This window comes from Bos javanicus, chromosome 6, assembly GCF_032452875.1.
Source record: "Bos javanicus breed banteng chromosome 6, ARS-OSU_banteng_1.0, whole genome shotgun sequence".
Classification (NCBI taxonomy): Eukaryota; Metazoa; Chordata; class Mammalia; order Artiodactyla; family Bovidae; genus Bos; species Bos javanicus.
In genome coordinates this window covers 12,704,695-12,725,955 of record NC_083873.1, presented here as the reverse complement: position 1 = coordinate 12,725,955, position 21,261 = coordinate 12,704,695, and the positions used below count along the sequence as shown (strand labels likewise).

Sequence of the window (21,261 nt, the reverse complement as noted above, 5' to 3'; positions counted from 1 at the left end):
CTCCCCCTCGCCCACCCTTAAAGACTATTTTTTAAAAGCAGTGTTAGTTTCACAGCAAAATTGAGAGGAAGGTTCATAGATTTCCAAAAGGCACCCGACCCCATAATCTCCGATTATTAGCATTCCCCGCCGGAGTGGTACATTGATTATGAATGATGAAGCTACATTGATACATCATGATACCCCCAAGCCCATAGTTTACACAAGGGTTTACCCTAGGTGTTGTACATTCTCTGGGTTTGGACAAATGTATAATGACATGTATCCATCCTTAAGGCATCAATCAGAGTAGTTTCACTGCCCTAAAAATCCTCTGTGCTCTGTCTATTCTCACTTCCTTTCAAGTTTGCCTGGCAATTCAGCTATTAGAAAAAAATTATGGTCAGTCAATGCCTCTGAGTACTATGAACTTCACTAAGTTTATCAGAAATTATGGTAGTGTTCTGGTAAATATGTTACAATCCATGCTCAATCATAAAAGGCCTTCACATTTATCTCTCTTAATATGAAATGAAGTGAAAGTGAAAGTCACTCAGTTGTGTCCGACTCTTTGCGACCCCATGGACAGTACAGTCCATGGAATTCTCCAGGCCAGAATACTGGAGTGGGTAGCCTATCCCTTCTCCAGTGGATCTTCCTGACCCAGGAATCGAACCGGGGTCTCCTGCATTGCAGGTAGATTCTTTACCAACTGAGCTATCAGGGAAGCCCTCTCTTTTAATATGAAACTACCTAATAGTTCGAGTAAAATTCCCACATGCAGGCACTTCTGAAAACTCCCTCTCTTAACCTAATACCATTGTGCTAAAATTCACTTTCTTACAAAGGGGAGACAGTAAAAATTTTACCCGGTTACCACACAGATCTCTAAGGTCAAGATCTCTGGGTTGTATGTATTCTTCTCTATCCGGTTTTAGAAATATTACCTCATGGTTATATAATCATGGGGCTAAGTCATATTTATGAGTGATATATAATGAAAGAAATGTCATGTCATCACAATAATATCTTTCACTTAAGAAGTGCAAGAATACTCAATTCACTAGTCAAGAGCATGTGTCACATTTTGCTCGACAGACTGGAGAGCAGGGGCCGCCGTGGCCAGGTTCCTGCTCACACTCTGTGCTTGCCGCACCCCCAGATCCAGATCCTTTCTCACCCAGTGTCCCTCACGGACGTAAATGGGGGCGCTGCGACGACCTGCACTTCTGAGAGCTCTCTTGCTTTTAAGCGCCCACGTTCTGTTGGCACAATATGGGGCTCTGGCATTTTCTCTAGGGATTGAGCAATCATAGGGCTCCTGATTTAACCTCACTTCAAACTTAACTGAGACTTTAGTTACCTGCCAGCAGATATGGTTCCTGGGGATCTTGTTAGCTAGAAACTAGTAGCGGAAATTTTATCAAACATTTAAACCCTGTCCCAGCCATTGCTTTTTTGTCATTTTGGTTAAAGGGGTTGGGGCTCAGAAAGTCTCCCTGATTTTTCAGGCTAGTAGTGATGGTAAGGCTGAGCTCATGTCTGCCTGGATCAGGCTGTATTACAGTCAGTGATGCTTTATAATGAGAGAATTATTGCCCCTCATATGGTCGATGGTGACCGCAGCCATGAAATTAAAAGAGGCTTGCTCCTTGGAAGAAAAGCTTTGACCAACCTAGACAGCATATTAAAAAGCAGAGACATTACTTTGCCAACAAAGGTCTGTGTAGTCAAGGCTATGGTTTTTCCAGTAGTCATGTATAGATGTGAGATTTGGACTATAAAGAAAGCTGAGTGCCGAAGAATTGCTGTTTTTGAACTGTGGTGTTGGAAAAGACTCTTGAGAGTCCCTTGGACTGCAAGGAGATCCAACCAGTCCCTTCTAAAGGAGACCAGACCTGAATATTCATTGGAAGGACTGATGTTGAAGCTGAAACTCCAATACTTTGGCCATCTGATGCGAAGAGCTGACTCATTGGAAAAGACCCTGATGCTGGGAAGGATTGAAGGCAGGAAGAGAAGGGGACAACAGAGGATGAGATGGTTAGATGGCATCACCAACTTGATGGACATGAGTTTGAGCAAGCTCTGGGAGTTCTGGCGTGCTGCAGTCCATGGGGTCGCAAAGAGTTGGACACAACTGAGCGACTGAACTGACAGTTGAAGGAGACCAAGAAGGTCAAGATACATACAGTTTTTCTTTAATATTATCTTCTGTGCTTTCCCAGTTCTTTGCTTTGGATTGAATTAGCTTTAACTGGGGGTGGCAAATTAAACTTTTGTTATTCAACAGGAAAACAACAACCTGAACATTCAGAAGTCTTAGAATCTCTGATTTCAGGTGGAAAAAATTTCTTATTGAATCTGTATGTTCTTTCCTTTTCAATTTTCAAATAGGATTGTACCAAAAATTAAAGAAATTAGGCAAGAAAGCTTATTTCTTAACTTTAACAAACAAAAAACGACTACCTTAGTGCTCTATGGTCTAAGAACCGAGACACTGATAATTTAGCCAGTTACTCAGTCACCACTAGTCAAGGTTTGTCGATTCCCAGCTATGCATTGAGGGGTTATCATTGCCCCAACTCTCTCCCTTGCTCACTGAAAACACATGTTAGAGTGTGTCACTTGCAACACCCACCTCTGTCAAAATCTGCTGGGCGGAAGTCCAAGAAAGGACACCCAGAAACAACAGATGTTCATGATTGCTATCCTCAAGTTCTTTGGTCTTTTGATTGTTGCTGCTGTTTTTGCTTTCCATTTATTTTGGTAGTTGTCCATTCTCTTCACTCCTCTCTTATCTCCTCTGTATTTCAGAGAAAGTTGTATCTTTTAAAGTGTTGTCAGTTTCCTTTCCTCTTGAGAATCCCCCATTGCCCTCTTAGTTTTCTTAGGTGTGTGCTAAGTCGCTCAGTCTTGTCCGACCCTTTGCGACCCTTTGGACTGTAACCCAGCAGGATCCTCTCTCTGTGGGATTTTCCAGGCAAGAATACTGGAGTGGGTTGCCATGCCCTCCTCCAGGAGATCTTCCCCGCCCAGGGATTGAACCCACGTCTCTTACGTCTGCAGTATTGGCAAGCAGGTTCTTTACCACTGGCACCAGCTGGGAAGCCCATTAGTTTTCTTAGTGGCCATCATATTGTCTCTGTAGAATGAACAGACAAAGAAATGTCTTTAGAATCCATTGCCTGAATTCACGTTCTGTTTTAATAACTGAGTGACCTCGGACAGTCCTGGAGAACTCATTTAATTCCTCTGGAAAAGACCAACTAATACATCCTACACCTTCCTTTGAGGTCTGTTATAAGCATAGGACTTGAGTACGTGAAAAAAGTTTAGAAAGTGCAAATTTTTCTAAAATCGCAGTTCTACATAATTCCTATTTATTCTTTTGTTCTTACCATCCTGGATCCATCTCTTCTTGTCACTCCCTCTTAATACTTCTTTTCTTATAACTTTCAGATACTGCGTTTTTTGAACAGTTCTTCCCCGCTCTATCTTCTCTATTCATTCTTAGCCCTGGAAGCTGGCCCAGCTTCTCCTCCTTCACCTTTGTTAGGACATGCCCTTGGGCAGATTAGAGATATACCTCTGTTCCTCACTAAGGTTACCCACAATTTTCTTTTTATAAGAGAATAGTTTGGCCTGGTTTTCTGAACACTGAAAACGTTTTCCTGACCACACATTAGAGTCAGGTGTTTTCTTGAGCCTCCTTGAATGGGTCCTTCCTGTCTCTTATACCAGCTATATCCTCTCCCTTTTTTAAATGAAAAGCACTTGGCAAATTCTTAACCCCATTATCTTCTCGCCAGACTTCCATTTGATCTTTGAAGCCCTGGATGCAAGTCCCAGACCCGTCTGCCACATTTCCTGGAATGACATCTTTTTAAATCAGATTACAATATCATCTTTATCCACAGTCTCTCCTTGAAGAAAATAACCAGCATGTGTATCCTTGGCTTGCTAAGTGGAATAATAACAACGTTTTCCCAGCATCCTTTGTTCTTTTTCTCTTGATTCGGTTCCCAGAATACTGTCTCTTGGTGAAAGCTTTTGGATGAGAATCTAGGTCTTAGGACTTCTGGACTACATTTCTTTCTTATTCAGAACCATAAGCTGGTTTATATTTAAACATCAGTGAGGGCTGAAGCCTTAATGAATTGAGAAGCATTTTGGCATGTACAGAAAACGATGACCAAGTTCATGGAAATATCTACTTTTAAAAAATCTGAGGAAGAGTTTGTGACCAAACAGGTCATTCTGTAACAAGATATAAACTGTGGTCAGAGTTGAAATAATTTCCTTTGGGGTAGAGGTTCCTAGAGATTCCGAGGAGACATCATGAAACATCTGGGTAAAATGCACTATTGGTAAAGTTCGGTGTATCCTGGCACTAACTTTTTACTTGACTTGAGTTGTAGGAGGAACAGACGCCTTTGCATATTGCCTCCCGCCTGGGTAAGACAGAAATTGTTCAGCTGCTTCTGCAACATATGGCTCATCCAGATGCGGCCACTACAAATGGGTACACGCCGTTGCATATCTCTGCCAGGGAAGGACAGGTGGACGTGGCCTCGGTCCTCCTGGAAGCGGGGGCAGCCCACTCCTTGGCTACCAAGGTAAGAGGGGTGGCTTCATGCCGACGTGGACGGGGAGCAGCCCTGAGTCACAGAGGCAGGGAGGGCGGAGCTCCTGTCAGCCTCCCACTTACTTCTTTCTCTTTGAATGTTTGAGATTCATTTTCTAGATGACCAAGGGGGATTTTGAGATTACGTATAGTATCTTCAATAAAGAGGGCTGGATTTTCTTCTCCTAATTTAATGCTGGTGTTATTTCTAGAACTTTATTATTATTATTTTGGCCAGGCTGTCTGGCTTGTGGGATCTTAGTTCCCTGACCAGGGATCAAACCTGGGCTCCCTGTGATGGGAATGTGGCGTCCTAACCACTGGATTGCCAGGGAATTCCCCCTAGAACTTTAATTAAGATGATTTCCATAAAGCAGGGGCTACATTCTCTTCACTTTCCATGGTAAAATCTGTAATATATTGCCACGAGGAAAAAAAAATACTATTCCCAAATAACATTGAGCTAGTATTCCTAGTGAGGAAAAGAACACGGCATTAGACTAGCAGTACTGTATTTGTTACGAGTTAAGAGTTTGTCAAGAGTATCACCTAGAAGTTCACTTTACTTAATCTTGCATTTTCCCAACCTTGGTGTCAGTGATCACGCCTTTTCTGGTTTCTGCTTAACCAGCTCACAGTGGTTAAACAGAAGTGGGCTGCAGAATCACACTTTATTAGTCACTATTGTCTAATAGAAAATTAGACAATTTTAATCTAATTCTAATTTAAGTAGAAAAGTAGATATTCTAAAGAAAATCCGTATCACAGAATTTTACTTGTGTTCCAAGTTTAATGCTAGGGCAGACAAATTTTTTTCCACTTGACGCATTGTGTTTGAGATACACTATTTGAATGTGACTTAGAATGAAACATGAACACAATTTACTGGAGCAAAAGAAATGAACTAGTCCAGAAGAGGAGAATGAGCCGTGTTACAGCCTACAACAACTGAATTGTTTGCAGGGCAAAATAATTCCGACAAGTCCAACAGTGATTCAGATTGTAAAGAGACACCTTCAATTTGCTCATAATAAGTAGACATAAATACAACCTCTGAGAGAGAAGGAAGTTTTCAAGTATAAACTGAAGTATTGCGGTGGCTTCTGTCCTCTTAGCAGTAGAAGCAGTCCACTATCCATTGTGACCTACATGGTTGCCTATGACTGCAAAACATGTTTTGATGTAAGAAACTGTTAGTTATTCAAATGCTGAAATCTAAAGGGTTGAAAGTATTTTTAATTTTTTTAAAATCATAAACAAGAAAAAGCATGTTTGATTCTTGAACACTAAGGAGGTTTGGGGCACCCACGCTTCATGCAGTTGAAAATATTCATGTAACTTGTAGTCTGTCTTCACATCCGCACTTCCTCTGTATCCTGGTTTCTTCCATATCCATTGTGCAGCCTTGCTAAGTCGCTCAGTGGTGTCCGACTCTGTGCAACCCCATAGACGGCAGCCCATTAGGCTCCTCTGTCCCTGGGATTCTCCAGGCAAGAACACTGGAGTGGGTTGCCATGTCCTTCTCCAATGCATGAAAGTAAAAAGGGAAAGTGAAGTCGCTCAGTCGTGTCCGACTCCTAGCGACCCCATGGACTGCAGCCCACTAGGCTCCTCCGTCCATGGATTTTCCAGGCAAGAGTACTGGAGTGGGGTGCCACTGATTCAGCCAGATGCAGACTGTGCAGTACCATAGTATTTGCCATTGAAAAAAATCTGCATATAAGTGAACTCCCACAGTGCAAACCCATTTTATTCAAGGGTCAGCTCCATAATAATAATAAGAATAGCAGCAATAGCAACCCAAGAAAGGTTGGGTGATTGTCTCCTCAGACGAAGGTGATAAATAAATGAAATTCAGATATGCAAAATACAGAAATAGGGAACAAAATATAGTCCCTTGTCTTTCAAAGATTTTTAGAATTAAAGTCACTTCAGTCGTGTCCGACTCTGTGCGACCCCGTAGACGGCAGCCCACCAGGCTCCCCCGTCCCTGCGATTCTCCAGGAAAGAACACTGGAGTGGGTTGCCATTTCATTCTCCAATGCATGAAAGTGAAAAGTGAAAGTGAAGTCGATCAGTTGTATCCGACTCTTAGCGACCCCATGGACTGCAGCCTACCAGGCTCCTCCATCCATGGGATTTCCCAGGCAAGAGCACTGGAGTGGGGTGCCATTGCCTTCTCCGTTATTAAAGCTATGTGAGTGTTTATAAATATCAGAGGGCAAGTGAAATCCTGATGCGATTAACATAGGGGAAGAAGGAAAATGTGTGACTCAAGAGAGATTTTCCACCCTCTATTTTGTGATTCTACAGTAAAGATTCTATGTAGTCTTGTCTAATAATAGTTTCCAAATTTATAAAGGGTCTGGATCACTATTCCAGCAAGACTTTAAGGATAAAAGTTTATTTTTTTTCTTCTTTACCACGTGGTTTATACTTCACCCTGGGGGTCACCCCGGTCATTGTGTGTAGGGAGGAGAGTATTAATAACATATGTTGGCTTGAATGGATTTCTTATATTCTTCCCACACTTGCAAAAAGCAGATTTACTTTCCTCCAAAGACTGACTAGTACCTAAGGTTCAAAAAAAGCAAAAAGAAAAAAAGACATCTTAAAAATAATTTGTATAGTGATACCATGAGAAAGCAGTGTTGTTTCTTGAGGGATGTTCTGTATTCTATATTCTGAGGGCCTAAGTGCTCTGGAGGATAGAAGACCACTTAACCCAGGCATGTTTGTTGTGTGTGTTTTGCAAGCCCTGGTCAGCTTTAGAGTCCTCCCACGCCCACCCCAGTGCCAGAAGAGCATGTGGTTAGACTGTCTGGCCAATAGGATGGATTTGAGATCATGATGTAGGAGCTGTGCCATCCTAGAGATCTGAGTCCAGGAACTTGGCTATATTTGTAACACACTGCTAATTACAGAGTGACGTGGATTAGGCACACAAGACATTGAATCTGTACATACAAACGTGTAGGAAAGCAACAGTTAGTCTGGTGTTAATCAGCTCAATAGAATGCCAGAAGTAAAGCGTATTTCCAAAAGGTATTAGATAAAGTGTGGGTCTTTGAGAAAAGGGATAACATTCAGGAGGAGAGGTGGTTTTTAAGGTGAACACTTTTTGTTCTGTCCACCATTTATCTTGCTATTTCTGCAGAAAATGCAATCAACTGAATCACAAATCACTTGTTTTTTTATCATGACTGCTAAAATACCCTAAACCTTAAATGAAGAAATTTGGAATTCAGGTATTATAAAAAGAATAGGAAAAAAGAGTCTGGACAGAAGGCACTATTGTTTTAATCCTGTTAATTTTAGAGGTAAGAAAAAGACAGGATTTTTTTTTTTTCCACTCACAGATCAGAGCCATTTTACTGACCCTTGCACATTCCAAGCCTATAAGGTCCAATTTCAGCCTCGAAGCCCTCAAAATAAGATTTCTTTTGTCCAGTCTGTCAAGCCAAACTCTTGCTTGTTAAATTTATTCCTTATTCTAGTCCTCATTTATGACTAACAGATTTAATGTTTCCAGTATTTTTCCCAAGTGGAGAATCAACATAGTTTGCTTAATAGGTTTTGTTAAAAGGATTTTGTTAGCAGTCACAAAGACAAATGCTACATTTTACTTTTGTTCTTCCCATTTTCAGAAGGGTTTTACCCCCTTGCACGTAGCTGCCAAGTATGGGAGCCTGGATGTGGCAAAACTTCTCTTGCAACGCCGTGCTGCCGCAGATTCTGCGGGGAAGGTAAAAGCTTTCAGTAATGCATGTTTGTTCTTAGCCTTTAACTCGGTTAATTTCAAAACTTGGGGGATCGCTGTTTCAAGATATTTTTCTCAGTCTTCTGAAAGAAATATCAATGTAATTGTTGAATCTATGCCAAATAGACATGATGCAGGTGTCTATCTGTGACCTGTCCACATACATACCGATTCTGAAGGTGTTTAAAAAGGCTGTGTCTCAAACGTGTGTTGATTTAACAACAGGGTCCAGAACTTCTCTATATTAGAAAGAATCCTTGCAATGTTAATGTAATAATTCTTACATGGCATTTTAGACGTTTTTTTATGGTGGAATCCAGATGCTCTGTGTTAATTGTAAGCTCAACTGCTCATTTTCAGTTTTAGTTACATTTCTAACATGAAAATCATGAGATATTTACTTTGATTTTTTCCTATTGACTATATTAATGCATTAACATGAACTTAATCGGTATCATTTTCCATGCATCCTGGCAGCTTTACAGCAGCTAATGCTAATTTATTAATACTGAAACTTAAACACACCCTTTACAGAATGGCCTTACCCCGCTCCATGTTGCTGCTCACTATGACAACCAGAAGGTGGCGCTGCTGTTACTGGAGAAGGGTGCTTCCCCTCACGCCATGGCCAAGGTGAGGACCACAGAAAGGGCTTACAGGTGTAGCATGTAACTGATCTGACAGCACACGGGAACCGGTTTTTAAACATACGGTATTGTTATAACTGCAACTAGTACTGATAGTAGCTTTTGGTATTAACATTTTTCCTCTTCCATTTGATTCCACAAAACCTTTTAAAATTTTTTACAAGTCAGCAAATATTAAGGAGATGTGCCCAGGAGCCAGGAAAGATGACTCTTACTGCCAGGACTCCGTGTTTTAGACTCAGAAGTATGAGTTTTGACATAAGTTCAGGTTTTTTCTTTTCTTGTATAAACCAAATGTGGTACACCCACCCTTTTATTTGCTCATTTTTTCTGACTCAGAATTTTCATTGTGCTCTATGAAATGCTCTTTGGTTTTTAAATGTTGCATTCTTGTTAACTATAGCATACATCCTTTTAAATTTCTAGTCTAGGAATGCATTTTGGAAGTATGTGTAGCAGCAACTCATAAAAGAGCTCCAACTAAGATTTGAACCTTGGGATGATGTTTCTGTCATTTGAGCTGCCTCTTTATTACACTGAAAGTACACATGAATGTCACATAACACCTAACGTCATTATTGTCTGCTGCATTTATTCATTTAGCAGACATATATTGAAAACATGTCAGAGTTTGTTTATTTAAAAAGAAACTATTTATTGTGGTAGAAAAATATTCATGCTATATTAGATGACATAGTAGAGCCACAGCTGTTACTACCTATATGCCAAAGACTTTACATGCAATATCTCGTTTACTTTCATAATGATCCTGTGAGAGGAGGGCAATTCGATTTTACAGATGAGGAAGTGAGATTTAAATAGGTTAGTTTGCAAGTCCAAAGTTATATGACTAAGAGTTGACAGAGCTAGGATTTGATCTCAGACAGTCGGACTTTAGAGCCAGCTCTTAACTACTAGGTCTATTGTATCCCAAAGCATTAGAGAGAGACTTATCCCTCTTCTGGTGTAGCAACATGTACATATATACTTACATGTCTATATACATTCTACATGTGTAATAAAATGGAATACTCTATTTAGAAGTTTATTTTGTATATAAAAATGTTATATATGATAAACTATTACACATACTTAAACTTTGTACCCATACCTACATATGTGTCTATATGTGTATGTGTAAATATGTATATACATATTTTATTGTTACAAATATATAGCTTGTGATGTTTATCAAAAGAGCAGGACATATTTTATTATTGCACATACTATTCTTATTTATAATTCCTTTTCTCTATAATGTCATCAATTCTGCATTTGTCATAAAATGTCTTTCTTCTTACTAGACTATAAACTATTTGAGGACAGTAATCATGTTGTATTCATATTTGTATGTCTCTGAGGTGTCTCATACACGATTATGTAGGTTCTCAATAAATTTTAATGAAAGAATGAAGACTGAGCAACTATCCCAATGGAATAAAAAATACCTGCTCATTTAACATCCCAGTGTTTTTTCCATTAACTTTCCATTAAACAAAGATATGAAAGACTTTGTCAATACCCAACACAACTCTTTATCTGAACTCTTAATATGTATAAAGAAAGGGTTGTTGTAAAACTAAAATGGATGTTCTCCCCCTACAAGACTCTCAATCTACCAGGGAGAGAAGACCTAACTTATACTGTGTATGGTTTTTCTAAAGAGACAAATATAGCCTTGATCTCTCACCTGGACAAAGTGTGGTCCTTACTCAGGAGCAAACATACAGAGTCCCTAAGACTAGGGAGAGCAGCGTCTGCTCCAGGGTTTGCAGTGGGCGGGTTTCAGAGGCTCCTCTAGTGTCTTCTGCTCGCCTGCCCCAGCTTGTCAGGGAGCATGACTCCTGTAGCTCTGAGGCTGCTCCAAGAGCCTGCCAGTGGGTGGACCCCAGCCCTGCTTCCACTCTCGACACTCTGCTCACTACAGCGCCCTAACTGCCCCCAAACCCCATCCATCCCCCCACCCCACCTCACCTCACCCCACCCCATCCATCCCCCACCCCACCCCACCCCGCCTGCCACACACACACACACACACACACACACACACATATAGCTCTGAGGCTGCTCCAAGAGCCTGCCAGTGGGCGGACCCCAGCTCTGCTGCCACTCTCGACACTCTGCTCACTACAGTCCCCTAACCGCCCCCAAACCCCATCCATCCCCCACCCCACCCCATCCATCCCCCACCCACCCCGCCTGTCACGCACATACACAGTCCCTGGGATCCTGGAACCTCTTTGCTTCTTTCTAGCAAACTCCAGAATCCTTTCTTAGTCTTCATTGGGTTTGTTGTTTTTATTTGGTTCCCCCAAATTTGACTCTATATGGAGTTAGGAGGGCTCTTCAGACTACCAGGTTAAGTATCTGCTGGACAGTCAGACCTCTTATATTGCTACAACTTAGCATTCTCTTTGATCTCTTATGTTGTTTTTTTTTAAATTTTTTAAAACCTCTCTGTCCTTCTCTACATGAGTCCCGGATTTTACCTAACCTTGGTACGTTTACTGATACTTTGCTTAGCTTTGGTAGTCTGTGCTACAGGACTGGGGAGAGTTGGGGCTGAAGAAAGAAAGCCCACTGCAAAAAAAAGAAAGAAATGTGTAAACTGATAGGGTCCACAATAATCTCTGTGCCCTTTTATCCAGTAGAGCCCATGGTTCGAGTGCAGTGTTCTAGATCATGTGGAACGTAAGGGACCTGTGAGAAGGCTTCCAGGAAGAGCTGCTGAATTTCCCGAGCAGCTCAGAGGGAAATGTTCATTGGATCTGAAAAATGCTTCTCTTGACTTGGAGAGAAGTGGGATAACGTGGGATAACAGTGGGATAACGTAGGGCTGTGTGAGGATCCAGATTTCATGACCACACAGAAGGCCTTTTAAATTCTCAAAGCCCCTTTTCATTTTTCGGGACACTTTGCAGTTAGACTTCAGGAATCTCATAAGAAGCACTTCGTCAGTATGCTGTGCTTCCCTTCAGTGTCTCCCAATTAATGGCAAGTCACCGCTTTTAGTTTCCACCACATGTTTTTCATGAAAAATTCTACCAGAATTGACAAAGAAAAGGAAAGGAAACAGTGTAGGTTCCAGACTGACACTTGTCCCAGAGTTTTGTTAATCTGTTTGTCCTTTTAACCAAGTGTGAGGTTTAAACTTAGGCTGTTATAAGCAAAGTCTGACTTCCTCTGGTTTCTGGTAGTAGCCTCATGTTTCTACCTTTGAGTAGCTTTTAGAGACAAAAAGGAGGTTGAGGATTTTAATTGACCACAAGATTAATATAAGCTGATTTTATTGTTTAAATTAAAGAAAGTAGGGAAAGCCACTAGGCCGTTCAGATCTAACCTAAATCAAACCCCTTATTAATATATAGCGGAGATGATGAGTAAATACAAGAGATTCGATCTAGTAGACAGAGTGCCTGAGGAACTATGGACTGAGGCCCATAATATTGTACAGGAGGCCATGACCATAACCATTCCATAGAAAAGGAAATGCAAGAAGGCAAAATAGTTGTCTGAGAGGGCTTTACAAATTGCTGAGGAAAGAAGAGAAGTGAAAGGCAAGGGAAAATGGGAGAAATATACCTAACTGAATGGAGAGTTTCTGAGAAGAGCAAGGAGAGATAAGAAGGCCTTCTTAAATGAACAATGCAATGAAATAGAGGAAAACAATAGAATGAGGAAGATGAGACTTCTCTTTAAGAAAACTGGAGATATCATGGAAACATTCCATGCATGAATGGTCATGATAAAGGACAGAAGCGGTAAGGACCTAAAGGAAGCAGAAGAGATTAAGAAGAGGTGGCAAGAATACACAGAAGAACTATATATAAGATAGGTCTCAATGACCCAGATAACCACAATGGTATGATCACTCACCTAGAGCTAGACATCTTGGAGTGTGAAGTCTAGTGGGCCTTAGGAAGTATCACTATGAACAAAGCTAGAATGTGTTCCAGCTTTGATGGAATTCCATGAAATGATGGAATTCCAGCTGAGCTATTTCAAATCCTAAAAGATGATGCTGTGAAAGTGCTGCACTCAATATGTTAGCAAATTTGGAAAACTCAGCACGGCCACAGGACTGGAAAAGGTCAGTTTTTATTCCAATCCCAAAGAAGGGCAATGCCAAAAAATGTTCAAACTGCCATACAGTTGTCCTCATTTCACATACTAGCAAGATAATGCTCAAAATCCCTTAAGCTAGCCTTTGAGTATGTGAACTTAGAGCTTCCAGATATACGGGTTGGATTTAGAAAAGCAGAAGAACCGGAGATCAAATTGCCAACATCCATTGGATCATGGAGAAAGCATGGGAATTCCAGAAAAAACATCTACTTCTGCTTCATTGACTATGTGAAAGCTTTTGACTGTGTGGACCACAACAAACTGGACGTTCTTAAAGAGATGGGAATATCAGATCACTTTACCTGTCTCCTGAGAAATGTGTATTTGGGTCAAGAAGCAACAGTTAGAACTGGACATGGAACAACAGACTGGTTCAAAATTATGAAAGGAGTATGACAAGGCTGTATATTATCACTATGCTTAACTTATATGCAGAGTACATCATGTGAAATGCCAGACTGCATAAATCACAAGCTGGAATCAAGATTTCTGGGAGAAATATCAACAATCTCAGAAAGGCAGATGATACTACTCTAAGAAAGAGGAGAGTGGAAAAGCTGGCTTGAAACTCAACATTTAAAAGATCATGGCATCTGGTGCCATCACTTCATGGCCAATAGAGAAAAGAAAGAAAAGTGAAAACAGAGACAGACTTTGTTTTCTTGGGCTCCAAAACCACTTCTCACAGTGCCTGCAGCCGGAAAGTTAAAAGACTCTTGCTTCTTAGAAGGAAGACTTGGACAAATCTAGACAGAGTATTATAAAGCAGAGACATCACTTTGCTGACAAAAGTCCATATAGTCAAAGTTATGGTTTTTCCGGTAATCATGTCCAGATGTGAGAGTTGGACCATAAAGAAGGCTGAGCACTAAAGAATTGATGCTTTTGAATTGTGGAACTGTGGAAGACTCTTAGACGCCTGAGTCTCTTGGATAGCAAGGATATCAAACCAGTCAATCCTAAAGAAAATCAACCCTGAATATTCATTGGAAGGACTGATGCTGAAGCTGAAGCAGCAATACTTTGTCCATTTGAGGCCAAGAGCCAACTCACTGGAAAAGACCCTGAGGCTGGGAAAGATTGAAGGCAAAAGGAGAAGAGGGTGGCAGAGGATGAGATGGTTAGATAGCATCACTGACTCAATGGACATGAATTTGAGCAAACTCCTGGAGATGGTGAAGGACAGGGAGGCCTTGTGTGCTACAGTCCATGGGGTCGCAAAGAGTTGGATATGACTTAGCGAGTGAACAATAACAACAGAAATCTTTTTCACCACACCACACACACTGCCTGGCTATGGTAGGCACATACTAAATAGTTGTTAAATGATTAAAAAGTACACTCCAACTAGAAGCACATTAGTAGGGGTGTTATAACAAGATCATGGGAATAATGTTGTTTTATTCTGTTATTAAAATCATATCTAAAGTATATTAACAAACTAGAGTCAGTCCAGAGCAGGTCCTCCTCAGTGGAGAACTCTAGAAATGGGGCTTCTGTCAGGAATAGTTGAAGGAATGGGAAATTTAACCTGAAAAAGAGAAGACTAAAGGGAGATATGAAAACCATCTCCAGGTATTTAAAGGACGGTGATGTAGACGAGGAATCTGGCTTGTTCTTCAGGAGCAGCATTATGATGGGGAGATTCTAAGCTTTGGGGCATTTGTGTCTATATCTGTCTTATAAATATAGTAGAATGGTTTGCAAAGATTTGGGAGTTATTGGACTGAAACTTATGATGAGCAAGAATTTGGATTTCTTATAACCTTACTTTTTAACTTTTCTATTGATTAAAGAATCTTATTTCCATTAGGCATACATCAGGGCGATTGCTAAGCTTACAACATAGGTGTGTTTTTTTGTTTTTATTTTTTTAGAATGGCTACACTCCTTTACATATTGCTGCCAAGAAGAATCAAATGCAGATAGCTTCCACACTCCTGAGCTACGGAGCAGAGACGAACATCGTGACAAAGCAAGGAGTCACTCCACTCCATCTGGCCTCGCAGGAGGGACACACGGATATGGTCACCTTGCTTCTGGATAAGGGAGCCAATATCCACATGTCAACCAAGGTATTCCAGTTTGGCCTCTTGCTTTCAATGTAAATAGAAACCAATCAAAGACAATTTGAAACAAAAAGGGGGCATGTATTGGAGAGAAACAGGGATGTCTTATAGAATTCAAGGGTAGCAAAGGAGTCAAGCCTTATGAGGGGCTGGAAAATCAGAAGGAAGTGAGGGGCGAGGCTCACAGACTCTGCCTGGAGGGCTGTCTGGTTATGTCTTGACTTTTCTGGCAAGTTGGTGTCATTTTCCTCTCTCTGTGCGCCTGCTCCCTTTGCTTCTCTGTCTGTGACCAGAGAGGCTATCCTGTTGCTCCCAAGAGTTAGTATCACCGCAGCTCAAGCAGCTGTCCAGATTACTATAGAACCTGCTGGCCCTACTTCCAGATTCCAGAGAGAGAGGAGAGTTGGCTGTTTCATCTGGGGCCCAGTCCAAACACTTGCTTCTAAGCTGTTGTTCTGTGCCTGCCACCCAAGTCATTCTCAGCGGGGCTGAGCATCAGAGGCACCTGTTGATCAGTAGCGGGGAACTCAGTAAAATGATGATTTCTGCTTAGCTTGGGTGGTTATGGTGGTGGTCAGAGAATCAGTGTTTTTAATAAAGCATCTCTCCAGAGAATAGCCTTTGTGGACAAGTGTATTAACTATAATAGAACAAGTCAGGGACATGTCGGAAAAATATATTAAAATTTTTGCAAGTACATGCCAGTCTTTCTCCATATATATCTATAACCCTGTCTATTTATGTATCTTATCTTTTTTTTTTAACACTTCTTTGTACTCCATTGGAACCAGCTGCTGAGAAACAAAAATATTGGAGCCTGTTTATAAGTTAGCTCATTGTTTACATCTTCTGATGCTTTTTTTTAACACATGGTGTGGGTTTAGTGAAAGTTAAGTTTCTTAGAATTTCCCACAAATAAACAAATAAGATACTTTCCACATCTCACTGTTGAGTTAATTATTACTTTTGGAGACTCAGTTATAAGTTGGTCGTAATATTTGTAAATAGGTTATGTAGCTTATGTCCTTTAGAAAGAGCTGTGAAAAAGACAAGTTGTCTTGACTGCCTCCAGAGTCCTGTTCTGTGCCTAAATCACTCAGAAGTGTTCCAGTACATTCCTTGCCCTCATGCATTTCTCTCTTCTCTATCAAAAGGCCTCAGAGATCCTTTTTTAAAGTATGGTGAGACTAATTGTAGGCTTAACCCTCCAAAAGATATTTGCATTTTTAACAAGAATGAACATGATGACGCTTTACGGTGAAATTCAATGTGTCAGCCAGACAATCCTTAAAGTCTGGGGCATGGATTTCCTTGTGATTGTTAAAATCATGGGACTCAGGTGGTCTGTGAGCTCCCTGGGGACAGTCTCATCATGAAACCAGTGGTAGAATATTTCATTTTACATCAGTACACAAATGAGTCATATGTTTATTGTCCATTAAAAACAAATCTTCATTTGAAAATAAACACAAGAAATCCATTAACGAATCATGCAAAAATTTGAGTAGAATTGACATTTCATGAAACCGATCACACTGTGCTTCTGATGGGGTAATTTTTAATTCATAAAAATGGCACACACATATATGTAGAATCAGTTTGCTATGTCCTCCCTGATGGTATTCTTTTAAACATATTACTTCTTTTGAGACAATTTTAGCAGTCAACAAATACTTAGTGAGTATTTTTGAATATTTTCTCCACTCAGCAATGGAGAAAAATATTCCATTTGAACCACAAAGTATTTATGTTAACTATATAACATGATTTCAATATTGGGTGATTTCCTAAAGATCAATGATGATGTATTTGTTACTGGAGTAAAACTTCAGTAAATATGTTAAGATATATCTGAATAACTATGATATCGAAAAATATAATCTTGCCTTTTGGTTGGTGTTATTTATATTATAAATTATAATAATAAATTTATATGAAATAAATATAGGAAAATGCAACTGTGAAGGTATCTTAGATAATAAGCAAAGCTGATAATAAATTTCCCATTGCTTTTTAAAACTACATATATTCTTTATCTATTTAAGACCAACTAAAGTCAGGGACTTCCTGGTGGTCTGGTGGTTAAGAATCCATGCTTCCACTGAAGGGCGCATGGGTTCAATCCCTGGTTTGAGAACTAAGATCTCTCATACCACTCAGTGTGGCCAAAAAGAAAGGTCAACTAAAATCAACTAATATGCTCTAAGTGACTATTCCTTAATAAGAACTATAATACAGAAATAGATATTTCATTCCTTATCCAATCACCCATCTAATAAAGCAACCAATTGTAGAGTCTGCCAGTACATCTTAGGAAATAGATTACTTTTTTTTTAAATAGATTATTTTTTTTTTTGAAAAGAACTCTTTCAACATTTTCTGTTTTCTTAATTTATTAGGAAGGTTTACATAATTTAGGCATGAAAATTTACCATAATAAACTGTAGAGGATTTTAACACTGGTTGTTAGTTTGCCATCTTATATTGTAAAAAATCCATTCTGCAAATAATGTAGAAATCAGCATGTACATTTGAAATGCCATTAAAGATGCCTTTGAGACATCTGATGATTACTTCATTTAATGATCACTTCAGTAACTTTTTTTTTTTTTTTTTTAGAGAAGGACTGCTGTTAATTTTTCTTTAAATGTTGGATAGACTTGATCAGTGAAATCACCTGGTCCTGTCAACTTGGCTGAGCTATAGTACCCAATTATTCAATTTAAAATGAAGTTAGATGTTTCCGTGAAGACATTTTATAAATGAGGATAAGATGGCCAATTAGCTAACAGTAACATTTTTAAAAGATTGATTATTTCTAAGGAGAAATAATTTTGTTTTCTATTTTAATATAGAGAATAACAGTATGAAGAAAAATCTGCTTTGTCCTAATATTCATAATGTTTATACTTTAGGACTATATACTATTTGTTTAGGAATGATAACATTTTAATGCAGAAGGGTGTATCTTCCATCTCATTCTTATGGTTTATGAAACTCAAAGCTGAGCTCAGCCAGAACTCTAAGAATTAAAAGGCCTCAGACTCTTAAACATAAAGCCCTTTCTCTAGTTGGAGAATCTTTTTCTTTTTTTTTTCTCTATAAATACTACTTTGATTTTTTAAAGGTCAGAGAACTTGTCAGTTTATAGAAGTAACACCATGGCTAGAGAGCATGAAGAACATGGTTTAGATTTCTCAACCCAAGCAGACTGTAGGAGAGCCGGCCTGCAGGCCATGGTTGAGACGCTTTGATTGGCTATGAACTCGGGGAGTGGGCATGCCAACTCAGAGGACAAGTAGGATACCGCAGCATGCAGATGCAAGATGCACCGGGAGAGGAGAAATACACTAGGTGTTTGGACAATAACAGCAGGAGATGAACATGTGGTATGAATATCCTGTTAGCTGGAATGTAAGTTCTAAAAGGGCAGAGGCTTTTGTTCACTGATCTATTCAAGTGTCTAGGACACTTCCTGGCATATGAGAGGTACTCAAAAAACACGTTTTAAACGTACAAGTGATTTAGGTTTTAAAGATACCCTTTAAATTTCAGTTTTGCTTGATGGGAGATACTTGCATATGTAGTGAGGCTGTCAGATTGTGGCACTGACTGAATAAATCACTTTTCCTTCCTTTCTCTATTCTTTCATTAATTCTTAACTGTACTTTATTTGCATGCCTAATTACTTAAAATAATTACTTGATGTACATATGCCAGGAAATTTACATATAACTGGCCAAATATATGGTGTGATATATGAGTGATCGGGTCACTATTTAGCACTTAGGTAAATCCCTAAAATAGTATTCTGTCTTTGGGTGCTGGAGAAATTTATTCTGAACTCATTTCCTGTAACTCTGGATGTTTTTTACATTGATGTGATGTTTTACTGATGAAAATATACATTATTGATGCAGTTATAAAGTAGAAGTAGTAATTGGTTGCGGAGAAGGCAATGGCAACCCACTCCAGTACTCTTGCCTGGAAGATCCCATGGACGGAGGGGCCTGGTAGGCTGCAGTCCATGGCGTCTCGAGGAGTCAGACACGACTGAGTGACTTCACTTTCACTTTTCACTTTCATGCATTGGAGAAGGAAATGGCAACCCACTCCAGTGTTCTTGCCTGGAGAATCCCAGGGACGGAGAGCCTGGTGGGCTGTAGTCTGTGGGGTCGCACAGAGTCGGATACGACTGAAGTGACTTAGCAGCAGCAGCAGCAGTAATTGGTTGATCAATTATTCAAGTGAATAAATAGACTCAGCAGGAGAATCAGAACGGGTTTGAAATGAATGTTGTTTGGAAGCTTATTAGCTGGGTTATTTTAAAGTCTTGCATCATAATATAAGTATCCAATACAGAAAATGTAATTTGAGGGCAGTGTTGATTAGCTTAGAGAGCATGTCTTTGATGGAAAGTTATATTCACTTGGAGGGTTTGTTTTAGATATCAAAAGATGCAGTTTCTAGGGAGCAGTTCTGAATTTTCCAGGATTTTTTTCACTACATGCTATTATAGATGCTACTGTGTATTTTCTTCTTCAAATGTACCCCTTTGCTTTCGTTCTCTCCATAGAGTGGACTCACATCTTTACACCTTGCAGCCCAGGAAGATAAAGTGAATGTCGCTGATATTCTCACCAAGCATGGGGCTGACCAGGATGCACACACAAAGGTAAAGCCAATCACTGTTGATATCGGGACAGGTTCTAACCTGGATGATTCCCAGTAGCCCGCATTCATGTCACCCGAAGTCCAAGTCCCTGCCTCTTCAGATGGCCATTCTGATTCAACTGTGGCTCTCTCTGCTCACAAATATTTAATGGTTCTCCATTTTTACTGGAATCAAGTCAAAATGGATAGCAAAAGATACCAAAGGATTCCAACTTTGCAGGCTTAAGTTTACCCTCTCCCCCTCATCACATCAGAGAAGGCAATGGCACCCCACTCCAGTATTGTTGCCTGGAAAATCCCATGGATGGAGGAGCCTGGTGGGCTTCAGTCCATGGGGTCGAGAAGAGTCGGACATGGCTGAGCAACTTCACTTTCACTTTTCACTTTCATGCATCGGAGAAGGAAATGGCAACCCACTCCAGTGTTCTTGCCTGGAGAATCCCAGGGACCGGGGAGCCTGGTGGGCTGCCGTCTATGGGGTCGCATAGAGTCGGACACAACTGAAGCGACTTAGCAGCAGCAGCAGCAGCCTCATCACATCTGTTAGGCAAAATGACTTCCTTTCTTCTTCCTGTGCCTGCTTGCCTCCATGTCCTTGATTTCTAAACAGCTTTTCTCTCTCTATGTCATTAAATTCTACGAACTCATCTTATTCTCATAGGTGAGCAAAAACAAAAAATTCTGTGTTTTCTGTGCATCTCTTCTGGATCCTATTAGACTCAGTCTCTCTTCCGTGTTTTCAGAGCCTATTATTTGTGTCTTTCTCTTAGCTCTTTGTCAGATTAAGTTGCCCAGTGATGGATCTCCTGTGCTGCATTAAGTTCCTGTGCTCAGGGGTCTGCTCCTGTCCATCTCTATATCCATAGGATGTATATATCATCTGCTAAGTAATATCTGTACAAGCAAATAGAATTTCTACCAATCCTGCCAGAACTGAAGTTCTCCCTAATCCCTCTCCCCTTCAGTTTTAACCACTGGAGTAGTAATTTATTTATTATTCTTTATAGCTTGGTTACACTCCTTTAATTGTGGCCTGTCACTATGGAAACGTGAAAATGGTCAACTTCCTTCTGAAGCAGGGAGCAAATGTCAATGCAAAAACCAAGGTAAAATACTTGTACTCATTTCTGTTTTCTGTAAGCCATTGGTTCAGCCATAGGGACACTTCACTAGCTCACCATAGTTACATATTTTCCTTTTAGTGCTTCTAGTGATTTTGAATAAGCCATGAAGCTTTGTGCAATTGTTTGAGACTTTTCTTTTTAATAACCTTTGACAGCCATGTAGGTCAGCTTCAGAACTACTTCTGTTAGGAAGTTCAAGTAGCTGACAGCGATTTAACAATTCGCTGCTGGATGCAATAGATGCCAGCAAGAACAT

At 40.1% G+C, this 21,261-nt stretch overlaps 1 protein-coding gene across 17 annotated transcripts in view; it reads left to right on the top strand.

Annotated features, from left to right (window-relative positions):
- The window catches only part of ANK2 (ankyrin 2), a 581,957-nt gene that overhangs the window by 465,554 nt on the left and 95,142 nt on the right, over positions 1–21,261 (top strand). For 11 of the 17 annotated variants that reach the window (XM_061419338.1, XM_061419339.1, XM_061419337.1 and 8 more), the window contains 6 exons: positions 4,401–4,598; positions 8,254–8,352; positions 8,901–8,999; positions 15,016–15,213; positions 19,784–19,882; positions 20,889–20,987. In XM_061419338.1, coding sequence (XP_061275322.1) covers positions 4,401–4,598; positions 8,254–8,352; positions 8,901–8,999; positions 15,016–15,213; positions 19,784–19,882; positions 20,889–20,987 — 792 coding nt within the window. The remainder of the gene's footprint in view (positions 1–4,400; positions 4,599–8,253; positions 8,353–8,900; positions 9,000–15,015; positions 15,214–19,783; positions 19,883–20,888; positions 20,988–21,261) is intronic. The other 6 variants (XM_061419353.1, XM_061419352.1, XM_061419351.1 and 3 more) reach the window with 1 other exon arrangement.